The 12,073-nt window shown below is 47.7% G+C and overlaps 1 protein-coding gene across 1 annotated transcript in view; it reads right to left on the reverse strand.

The window, feature by feature from the left end:
* Positions 1-12,073, reverse strand: part of PLXNA2 (plexin A2) — a 222,479-nt gene that overhangs the window by 53,606 nt on the left and 156,800 nt on the right. The window contains exons 10-12 of the mRNA XM_017525546.2: positions 8,513-8,713; positions 6,296-6,392; positions 3,174-3,364 (exon numbers count right to left, since the gene is read on the reverse strand). Of these exons, the coding sequence (XP_017381035.1) occupies positions 3,174-3,364; positions 6,296-6,392; positions 8,513-8,713 (489 nt within the window). The remainder of the gene's footprint in view (positions 1-3,173; positions 3,365-6,295; positions 6,393-8,512; positions 8,714-12,073) is intronic.

Raw genomic sequence — 12,073 nt, forward strand, 5'->3', positions numbered from 1 at the left:
AAAAAAAAAAAAAAAAAAAAAGTTAAAAAAGTGACAGGGTCTCACTCTGTCACCCAGGAGTGCAATGACATGATCATAGTTCACTGTAGCCTCAGGCTTCTGGACTCAAGCAACCCTCTCACCCCAGTCTCCCAAGTAGCTATCACTACCAGAATGCACCACTACGCCCAGTGAAATTTAAAATTATTATTATTATTTTTTAAAGATCAGGGTCCTGCCATGTTGCCTAGGCTAATCTTGAACTCCTGGCTTCAAGCAGCCCTCTCAGCTTCTGTCTCCCAAAGAACAGGAATTACAAGCAAAAGCCACCGCTCCTGTCCCCCCCATTATTTATTTACGTGTTTGTTTCTTTTTATCAGGAGGAACCAATGGATTCTTATTTTATTCTACTGGTGAAATCCACAGCTATCATTTTTTATGTTCTTGCTCAAATTGCCCAGATTTGGCCTCTGAGGTCCCCTTCAAGTTACCTCAAGTGCCCTTTTGGTATGTACCATACAGGTTTTGTTGGTACTTCTTCCCAAAGAAATATATAACCTGAATTTAATCATGAGGAAGCATTAGACAAATCCAAATTGAGGATTTGCCTAGCATTCTACAAAACAGCTAGCATGTACTTCTCAACGGTATCAAGGTCATAAAAGACAGAAAAAGACTGAGGATTAAAGAACTAAGGAGACATGACAATAGAATGTCACATGGGATCCTGGATTGGATCCTAGACCAGAAAAGGACATCAGTGGGACAATTGGCAGAATGTTAATAAGGCATGTATATTAGATGGTATTATTATATCCATGCTAATTTCCTGATTTTGATAATTATACTGCGGTTATGTAAGATGTTAACTTTGGAAATCTGGGTGAAGGGTATATGAAAGTTCTTTGTACTATTTTTGTACCTTTTTATAAGTCTAAAATTATTTCAAGAATGAAAAGTTAAAGAAGGAGACAATGACTTTCACAGGGAAAGGAGGATGGGGTAGGGGTAGGAGAAAATGAAAAGACAGAAAATATTGAAATGAAAGAAAATATTCCAGATAATCATGAATACAGCATTCCAGGCCTGCATACTCCCTCCCTAATGTCCGGTTCACAGCGATGTCCCCTGACTGGCTTGGGACACAGCATGGATTTGCCTCTCTCCAAAGATGCTCCTTCATTTCTCAACAGCTTCCACTTGAAAAACACCAGCAGGAGATTGGGGCCTCCGATGCCTGCTGATATGTTCACTGGGAAAAATCAATTACAGCCTAATTACCTCAGGGGGTTAATTAGCCTTATGCAGCTTGGGTGTCCTCTGTGAACAGAGCAGCCCCTCAGTCCCCGGTCAGCGGGCAGGGCAGCCGAGGCAGAGGTTTCCCAGCAAGAAGCTTGCCTTGGGGCTGGAAAGGGGCCCCAGCCAGTCGAGGAGTGGATGGTGCAGCTGCTGGGGCTGGCAGAGGCGGGCTGGCGGTGCTGATGGAAGCAAGTCTCTGCCTAATTTAAGCTCCCCCACGCCACGGGTGCCCACAGATGTAGAGACTGGCAACTGCAGCAGCAAGAATTACAGAACAGTGCAAGTTCTCAGGCCAGCAGTGGCCGGAAATCACTCGAATCAGGGGGAAGGCACGGAGCCCTGAGCAGCTCAGGAAGCTAGCTGTCTGAGGGCAGAGGCTGGGGCACCGCCAGCAGCCCCTGCAAACATTCTCTTCCAGAGACATAAAGACACAGGAGAAAGTCAGGAGGCACCATCCCTGGTCACAATCAAGAATAAAATGGGATTGAAGTAGCTCTGTCTTTGAAAGGCAGTGTCTGTGCTCTCCTAACTCCTCTCCACGAGGATGAATGAGGGCCTGAAAGCAGTCAGGCTCTCCCACAGACTTTCCCGGGACGTGCGGCCTTGGGGATGGATTGCATCTATCTGGTCTAGGAAAGATCCCTAAGGAAGATATTAAGGAAGAAGAAGTACCACTTCTTGTTTTATGTTACTTGGGCATATTGTAAAGAATTTAAAAATGGTTTTATAATTAAATATGAGTTCAAATACTGGCTGTATGAACTGGGGCATGTCACTCAATTTCTCTGAGCCTCATTTTCTTCAACTCTACAGTGAGGGAGAGAATACTTGCTTCCCATGGTTGTTGTGAGGATTAAATGTAATTTACGCACATTGAAAAAATATTTGTCACCTCTTCAAATAACCCATCTGTAGGTCAGCAGCATCCATTCAATCTTGAGGGTTTCTTTTCTAAACTGATCTGGGGTTTTGATATGATCATAGACATGTTCTAGAAGTTTCCCAATATTCTGTGACATAGGTGAGGACCCGAGTTGCTTTCCTTGGCTGGCAGGGAAAAGGAAGCAGGGAAAAGGATGGTGCAGCAGCTCAGGGAGGAGGCAGAAAAGGAGTAGCCCTTCCTCCTTTCCTAAACATGCAGACCACCAGGGTACCTGCCCGGTCCTTTATTCCCAGTCCCCATCAGGAAAGTGCAGTTAGTTTCAAAGCATGAGTGACAGTTACAGACCAGGGAGCAGTGAAGGGGGAGCACAGAACATAACCAAAGTTAACTACAGCGACTCCTCTACCCGGCCACTCAAAATGTGAGCAATTGCGTTTTCATCCACATCATCTATTCATCTTCCTTCGAAATTTGCTATTTTGGAAACATCATTTTTTCCCCAGGATAATTAACTTCCTTTTCTTTCCATTAAAATGCATGAAAAAATTGGGACAGGGAGTAAATCCTGAGAAATGGCACGGTGGCTAATGTAGTGCCTGCCTTTACTCTCTTCTTCCGTTTTCAGCTTTGCAACTCCGAGCTAATTGTGGCTCCTGAAATCACATTTCTGCTGAGAAAAGCTAAACCTGTTTTCTGAAACGTTCACCCACCATGGAGCCAATTTCTCCTCCTCACTTGGCTCAGCCAGCCTGGCAGGGAGACTGGGCTGGCTCTGCCTCCCTTGTCGTGTGCACGTGCACACCAATGCGCTTGTACATTCATGCACAGGCATGAGGATGAGCTTCCATACACTTACCTCGTAGACCTAGACGGGGGCCGTCGAGACACAAACGAGAGATTTCCTCTCTATGCCAAGAACTTGTCTACAAAGGCTCAATTTGCACTCCTCTTCCACTGTCTTGGGGTCAGCTCTTGGCTGCCCCTTCCTGCTATAGGAACTTGAATGACTTACCTCGGTGATTTGAGGGTTGGAGCACTTGACATTGTGGCTGGACCAGTCGAGCCAGGGGCTGGAGGGGCTGGTACAGTGCTGGTGGAGGGTGCACCTGCGCTCGCCGCTGCACCAGCCACACTCAAACTTCCGGTCAGCCTTGAGGCAGAGGCCGCAGCTCTCCCGCTGGGCTGCACACTTGTAGAGATGGACTGCAAAGAGAGCGGGCGGTCACCGATGAAACCAGAAAGGGCTGCTCACAATGCACTCTTGCAGGTGTGATAGCAACTCTTCCCCACCATGGATAATACATTGAGCATCATTATCATTGCAAGAATGTCTGATGGGGAAATAATAAATTGAGCCTCTTATCAGTCACTTAAGGGCATTAGGAAAAATAACATGATTTAAGAATTCTGACTCTAGATTGAATCAGATTACGGCTTTAACTGTGGCTTCACTACTTCCTAGCAATGTGACCAAGGATTTCACCTCCCTGAACCTCACTTACCTAATTTCTAACATGAAGATAATCATTGTTTTTTTGTGAGGTTGGAATAAGGTACTGTATATTAAGTGCTTAGCACAGTGCCTGTAACACATCTGATGCCCTGTGCATGTTTATTATCTTTTCTTTGAAGACGTGCTATACTCCTGTGCTGCCATCTCTCTTATTCTCACACTCTCACATATGGTCCTTGTACAGGACGGAAGGGCTGCTTTCCACCATTGCAGGTAAAATGAGGCTCAGAGAGAGATAATGACTCTTAGAGCTTAGAAAGATCAGCGACCCAAACTGGACTCTTCAAACTCCAACTCGCTGTGCTGCTAAAGGCTAGGTCCTGAGAACAGAGGAATCCTGTCTGGTAAACTGGAAATTGCATGGGTTTGGGAGAGGAGTCAGCTTGGGGTTAAAGGCCAGGTGGCTAGCAGTAGGGGAACATTGCTGATTTAAAAAAAAAAAAAAGAGGGTGACACGGTCCTGTTCACAGACCTTGTGGATGGAGAATATGTCCCCAGAGAGGGCAAACTGGCTACCCAAATGGTAACATTTGGAGTGTGCAAACTCTTTGTCTTTGCTTTTGTCTCCTGCTGACTTAAAAGTCCTAATATAACCAGCAAGTCAGTGGAACTGGGCTTCAGGTTCAGGAACCTGGTCTTAGCTCCTTGCTTGCTGAGATTTCAAGTTACAAGTAGAATTCTTCAAAAGCAAAACACGTAAAAGTCATTTTTCCATCTTTTGGTCAAGCACATATAAGCTTTCAGGACCAGGTGGTATGCCATTGCTGGAAGTGAGACATGTGCCCCAGGGAAAGGGTAATTTTAAAATTCTTCCCATAGGTACTCATCCCGTTCCTCTGTTATGTCCAGTATTCTTTAGTCCCAGCTGCAGGGCCTTTATTTAAATACCTAATGCTTATCGCTTTTTAAGATAGAGGGGAGGAAACTGGAATCTTAAAATGAATGTGTACACACTGAGCATCTATAAATATGTATCACATGGTCCATACTCAAGCTCATTTGCTCCTCATGCTGACCCTGAGAAGAGGGCATCCTTCCCTCCACCTCACAGATAAGGACACTGGATGTAAAGAGGACTGGTCATTCATCTGCATTCACGCAGCTGTAAGTGAAAGAGCCAGCAGGTGAATCCCGCTTTGCTGGATTCTAGAACCTGAGTCTTTAAACGGTATGGTCCCCTCCACCCAGTCCATTGGGCAGCCTGCAGTGACGCTCATGCTAGCGGGTGAAGGGGATATGAATGTGAAGACAACGCTGTCTGTGCAATCTTGGAGCTTCTTCAACATCGTGAAAGTCACAAGTAGAGTTTCTGATGCAACAGCTCAGATGTGGCTGCTCTCTAAGCTCCAGGTGCTAAGGCAACCTCTGGGATCTAAGCCCAGATCCCCACCAGGGAAAGTGTCTCCTATGTCTTAGCAGTGAGAAAGTCTGGCTTGGATATGAGGAGAAATAGAAAAAAAATAATCTTTCTGGCTCAGTTCCTTTCTCCCAGTCTAAGTAGCCTCGATTTTAACGGCAGCATTTGGGACAGAGAACTACAGCCCTAAAGATGCTGAAAAACTTGCAGCCTCTGTTATGGCCTGGCCCCCACCCCATTTCCATTGGCTGACTCCTTAGGTGGAAGCAGAGGCTTGTGACAACCCTAGCTACCTGAAATATGGTGAGACATGTGGCCGAGGGTGGGAGGAGGGGTTAAGGATGTATTCCGGGGGAAGGAGTTTAAATCCCGGCCCTAGTGGCAGATCCTCACCGTGATGTGGCTCAGCCTACAGGCTCTGAAATTAGACTGTTTTGGTTCTAATCCCAGCTCTTACTATCTGACTTTTGGCCCATTTCTTAATCTTTTTGGGTCTCAGTTTCCTCATCTAGAAAATGAGAATAATAATAGTACATACCTCTCAGAGTTATTGTGATGCTTAAGGAAAATAATCTCTAATAAATTACTTAGTGAGTGCCTACCCATTGTGAGTGCCCATCATATTGGCATCACTTTCATCATTCTTGAGAGCAGGGTGGAATCTTGGTATTTGCTGCACTGAGGGTCAGGCCTACCTGGCACATGGGAGGACTCTTTGACATGGATTTATAGGATGATGAATAAGAACATGGAGCACCTCTCCTGCTTCAGCCAGTCCCCCTTCCTGAACTTCATTGCTCCAGATGTGAGCTGGAGTCTGCATGCTGCTCTCTCCCACCCACCTCAGGAACAGGAGAGCAGCCTTAAAAACCTTCTTTGTGCAGTGATCGTGACCAGGGCCAAGGACAGGGGAACAAAAGCCTGATTGGAAACAATATCTCCATTTCCAGGGAAACTGGCGGGACGTTCCTGCCTGCTGTTCTCCTAGGTCAGGCTCCACAGACACTTCAAAGCCTGCAGGAGCCAAAGAATAACGTGGATGGGCCAGCAGCCACCCTGCGGATGCTCTGGTTGTAATAAAACAGGGCTCCCAACAGGACTCCTTTGATGGCTCCAAATGTTGCTTTAGGATCCTCTGAAGAGTTCCGCTGACAGAGGGAGTGTATTATTCATGGCACAGTGTCTGGCTGCTCTGATCCCTCCAGCCCCAGTCTTTCCCGGGGTCATGAAAAGATCAAACCTCTACCCAGAAGTAGCCGCTTACCTTTCAGGTCCTGAGGGTTGTCAATGATGAAATTGCCATTCCACACCACGGCGAAGTCCACGGCCAGGTTGCTGATGTCCATGCCATCATACTGGTACTGTAGGGAGAGGGCAGAGGCACGGGGCTCACAGGGCTCTCCATCCCAGGGGTCGGGAATGCAGGGAAACCCTGCGTGCTGCTCAAATTATTCTTATGACACCCTTTTCCTGAATCCCAGTCACTAATGCCAAGAGAATCCCACCCAAGCCCCCTAGCTTGGCATTCAGTGCCCTGCATAATCAGATGCAAGCTGACTCCTCCAGCCTTCTCCTCCACTGCTCTCCTGCAGAAAGCTTTGAATCTACCTTTCTCCAAACACATCTTAAGCCCCTCTCTGTCTTCGTTGAGTTCCTGTCTTATTAGGAATGCAACCCTCTCCCTACAACCTCCATCCTTTTAACCCATACATATTCTTCTAGCCCAGCTCAGTTCACTTTCCCCGGGAGTCCTCTCCCACAACCCCGCAGACATACCCCAAACTGTCCATCCCCTGGTGTTGCCGCATTCTCTGTCTTGCACCAGCACTTTCCGGGATCTGCTGTGCCTCTTTTCACACGTCTCTCTAGAAAGTCCATATGTCTCCATAGGCAGAGCTAACGCCATCTTACTGCTCTGTAAGGCTGAGAGTCTCATGGAGCAGTCAGCCGGCCAAGCCCTGCGGTGGCCCTCTAGTTCCCCACGAGCCTTCCTTTAGCCAGCGGTCCACTAGGGAGGAGTGCCCACAGCTCTCCCCACACAGATCTCATCAGCCCTGCCATTAAAGTCCTCCAGCTCTGGCCAGGAGTCTACGACTTTCTCTCTTGGGCTGATCCCACAGAATACATTCAGTCCCTTCACCAGCTTCAGAAATAACACCCCTGGGTGGCCAGCCCCGGCACCCTGTGAGGGAGACCTTGGGGCATCTCCCCGACCCCCCACTCTTCAGCTGTGGAGGGCATGTCACTGTCAGCCTCTTGCCCCACCCGCCCCTGCCCCCTGCCTCCCTTTGTTGTGTCCCGTTTCTTTCTCATCCTGCCTTCCCCTTGTGCTTGGCGGCCTTCCACCGATTACAAATTCTATCAAGCGCCTGTGACCTGAGAATCTGACAGCTCCCTGATAAGAGGCCCAGATTCCCTTTATCTCTCCCAGGCGAATTAGCTTCCCTCAACACCTTTGTCACTTCCTCCCCTCCTGCATCTGCAGCTGACCCCCCACAGTCAGAGACAGGGAGCTGGCAGATAAAAAGATCTTCTTGGGGTTAGTATTATAATTAAACACCTCATGCTCTCTGTCTGCCATTCAGGATTGGTTTAACCCTTGCTTCTCTTGAAATTCACGGCTTCCTCCTTCCCCTCCCCTCCTGCTCCCCTCCTCCCATCTCACTTCCTGCTCCTCTCTTTTCCGGCTTTTCCCTGCAGAGCACCCTCCTGGTATTCACTCCTTGAAAGGGGGACCAGGATGGGAACAGGGTGTGGGATGGAGCTGACTCCCTTTGGCTCAAGTTTCACTGAAGACGAAGGGTGCTCTTTCAACTTCAGAAAGGTCGGTGACGTGATTATTTCACATTGCACGCCTGTATCAAAACATCTTATGTAGCCCGTACATGTATACGCCTACTGCATATCCACAAAAATAAAAAATAAAAAATTAAAAAAAAAATCAACTTCAGAAGGGGCACAGAGATCTCAGTGGAAGCCATGAGGGTCCTTATGGAACTCTGTCTTTTCTGGCACCAGTCACCTGCTCTGCTCTGGCTGAGCGGCTGGGGTGCTGGCTGGCTCCTGCATCCCTGGGGATGTGGGCTCAGCCTGTGAACCTGGAAGGCTCCGGAAACCAGGGCTGGCCACACCGAGGCCCTAGCACGAGTGTGAGAGGAAGCGCTGCTCCAGGCAGGGCCTAGCCTGAGTTCTCTCTTGCTTTTCTGAGATGGAATCTTGCTCTGTCGCCAGGCTAGAGTGCACTGGCGCAATCTCGGTTCACTTTAATCCCCGCCTCCTGGGTTCAAGTGATTCCCCTGCCTCAGCCTCCAGAGTAGCTGGGACTATAGGCGCCCACCACCATGCCTGGCTAATATTTTGTGTTTTAGTAGAGATAGGATTTCACCATGTTGGCCAGGATGGTCTCGATCTCCTGACCTTGTGATCTGCCTGCCTCGGCCTCCCAACATGCTGGGATTGTAGGCAGCCTGAGTTCTCTTACCGAGCTGTTCTGGCATTGAACGCTGGAGCTGTTGAAGCGCAGGGCGGGGACCCGGTGGATGGCCCCTTGTATGTTGAGAACGCACTCATAGCCTCGCTGGCCGGACTGTGGCTGGGGCAGGTTTCGAGCCTTAAGGGTAATCGGCTTTACTTCCCCAACTGGAATCAGGATCTCCTCCGTGGGCACCAGCTGGGGACAGTCCTGGGGGAACAAGTGAAGAGGCTCCATCTGTCCCCTGTTCATGCTGTCCTACCCCCTTGAGCCACGCAGGCCCATCTTGCATTAGGTGGGCTGCCCAAGAGCAGGACATTACTTCGTGTAAGGCCCGTGGAGTGGGCAGGGAAAATGGAATCACTCTCAGCTCCTGGGCTTTGATATTGTCACCCCCACTCCGGCAAGTTGTCCGTATCTGCTGTGTGTGTGACAACTCAGGAATTAATTTTCAAGCACAGTGTGGCAGGCTGTGGATTTTATCTCCCGAGACACTGGATAAAAGAGCCTCTACATGTCCCGGTCCCCAGCCTGGCACCCCTACCTCTGGGTTTCATCTCGTTTTCCAGCTCCAGATACTCGGCCCCTTGCATTGTCCATGCCTGGGGGCGTCCGTTATCAGCAGCTTCAGCTTCCCAGCTCCGACTGAGCTGGGCTTTCCAGGAGGTGGGTCAAGCCCTCCCAGCAATACTCTAAACATTTGCTCTGTTTTTTGGTTAATCTCATTTCGTTACCAGGCCCCGTGTGAATGCCATGTTGCTTTGGAAAACAAAACCAAAACAAGAAAGTCTTGGTAGGGAGGGGCTTTGGAAAGGACCAGGAGAGAGAGAGAGAGACAGCGAGAAAGAGAGATTGATTTTCTGGAGCTCCATGACCAGCCGGTGATTCTCCATCAGAGATCAAAGGGCCACCCCACTGTGCCAATCTCCTCTTTCTCCTTCTCTCCTAGGGAAGATGAGCCCAGTAGCCCTTGGCAGTGATGATGTGGGAACCACCTCCACAGGGAATCACCAGGGAAATTCTCACAGGAGGCTCCCCTTTCTCTGCCCCCTTCTCCTGGGCAGTGGTTCTTAGGAGGAACTCCTGGGAATGCCTAGGGTCTGCAGAGGGTGTTACTGGCATTGATGCCAGGGGCCAGGATTGCTGAACTTCCTGCAAGGTGTAGGATGTGTTCAATGACAAAAGCGTTGTCCTCCTAATGGCAAATGCAATCCCTGTTAAGAAGCCTTGTGCAATGCCGGCACAGCCTCAGACAGGGAATCTCCTGTGGCTATTGTCATGGTGTGGGTCGGCTGTTACCTCTTTTCTCTGAACCCCATTTGCAAGCCCGTTGGCATCTGGCCCCTGCTTACCTCCCTCTAACCTCTGTGGTTCTTGTACATAATAGTCCAGCCATACTGAATGTATGGTTAATTCTGAGATGGCATCTCTGTCACAGGATCTGCCTCTGGCCCTTTGAACATGCTTTTCTGTCTATCAGAAACACACTCCTGCCTCCTGCCCCCTGCTTCAGCTCCTCTTTAGTTGATTACCTCTTCTTTTACTTTTTTGGCTTTTTAAATAATCACCTTCTCTGAGAATGAATAATTGATTATCTCTTAATCAGCCTTCAAACTCAGACCGGCTGCTTCTTGCAAGGCTGTCCCTGACCCTGTCCCTGCATTGGCTTCAGGATGGGTTATGAATATTCACCCGTGATTGCTTTTGACCCACAGAACGACAGTTTCTTGATTTGCTTTCCTCACTGGGCTGTGAACTTCTTGAGGATGAGGCTGCATCTTCCTCACCTCCATCTCTCCAGTCTCTCTGCCAGTGCTTGATATGTAATGGACACTTGGTCATTGCATGTGGGGGGGTAAACAGAAAATAAAATAAAGCAACCGTGAAAAAGATCTTTTTTTTTTTTTTTAGCTCCAACTTTGTAGATTCTTTAGAGATGAGGTAAAGCCTGCCTTCTGGACTTGAAGAGACTTAAGAAGGCATTTGATTCTCAAAAGTTGGAGTTGGAAATGGTCATAGGTTTTGGAGTCATGTGACTTCTAAAGTGGCATGTCCACATTTACTAAGGAATTCTGACAATTTACGGAGAGCCGGATCTGGAGGAAATTCTGCACAGAAACCTACCTAGGAGGGTCTGGATGCACCTGCAGGCTCACTGGTGTCATCCCTTGTTAGCTGGCCACCCGCATGTGAGGGATCCAGGCAGGCAGGGCCCCCACGAGAGAGACTCGTAAGGAAACCCCAGAACAGATGGGTCCCTGTTTAGGAACCAGCCACTCAAGCTGCCAACTCATACACTTGCTCTTTACTGCACTTTTACTTTCATTCCCTGCAGGCACTCTTGACAGACTCTTTCATATATTTATAGCCAAAAAAAAAAAAAAAAAAAAAAAAGATGAGCACCACTTTAGGGAAGCCCAGGCATCTCACGGAAAAGGAGATAAAACTTCCTGTTGGCAGCTAAAAAATTTCCATCAAATCTAATGTTAGAATTTAAGTTAGAAATAAGGCTGAGGTATAATGATGTCTCTCTCTCTCTCTCTCTCTCTCTCTCTCTCTCTCTCATCTCTCTCTCCGTGTGTGTGTGTGAGTGAAAGAGAGACACACACACAGACAGACAGAGAGACAGAGACGGACAGAGAGAAAGAGAGAGGAGATTTTCCGATTCTGAACCAGCTGATGTAAATGATGAGCAGTTGTTTTTCATCTATAATGAGCTTAGACAACAAATTCAAATTACAGTAGCAAGATTTTAAAGATGTACTTTTGGAAGCATGATGTCTGGAGTTAGTAAAAAAGATTGTTGAATCCTTTTAACTTGAACCAAGAAAAGTATATTTTTATATAGATGTTCTGTGTAATACCTATATATAACACACATGTAACCTATATGTAACACACACACATACTTTCATCTTTTCAGCTGGGCTGAGTCCAGTCCAGCCCGGAGGTTGGAGAATCATGAGTAGACTTTGTGAGTAGTCTTATATATGAGGGTTTTTTTTTGGCTGGGGGCAGATTCTGGAATTTGGTCTGCTGGTTTGGACTTTTTAGAATGAAATTTAAGGATAACAATTAGTGTCTTCCCAAATGCTGAACTAGGCCCCAAGATTGCCCTAGTAGAGAAAGATTGTCTTATGCTTTGTTTTTTTACTTGGCGATTGCTCTCAGATCAGACAGAATAGGATTTTTCCTTCTATTCTCTAAGGCAAAGGAAAGAAGTGGTTGGTGCCCCAGGTATGCTTTCTTCATCTTGGGAAACACAGAAAGATGCAGACCCTTTGAGTTGTGAGATGCTTCTGTTGAGTATATTCATGAAGGATCTGTGAATCTTGGGTGAAAAATCGCAGGGGAAAGGGCTGAAAAGGGGCAGAGGAGACTGGCATCCCATATAAAATTGCCAAGTTGTTGGAACTTCAATATCTCTGGGGCTTGAGGACAGTGAAGGGTTTAATCAGATACAATGAGGCCCCTTCCAACCTGTTTGCTTCTGTGGATACACACACACACACACAGACACACACACACACATACACACACACACAGGCACACACACACCACACACACACA

This window comes from Cebus imitator, unplaced genomic scaffold (assembly GCF_001604975.1).
Source record: "Cebus imitator isolate Cc_AM_T3 unplaced genomic scaffold, Cebus_imitator-1.0 Scaffold38, whole genome shotgun sequence".
Lineage (NCBI taxonomy): Eukaryota > Metazoa > Chordata > Mammalia > Primates > Cebidae > Cebus > Cebus imitator.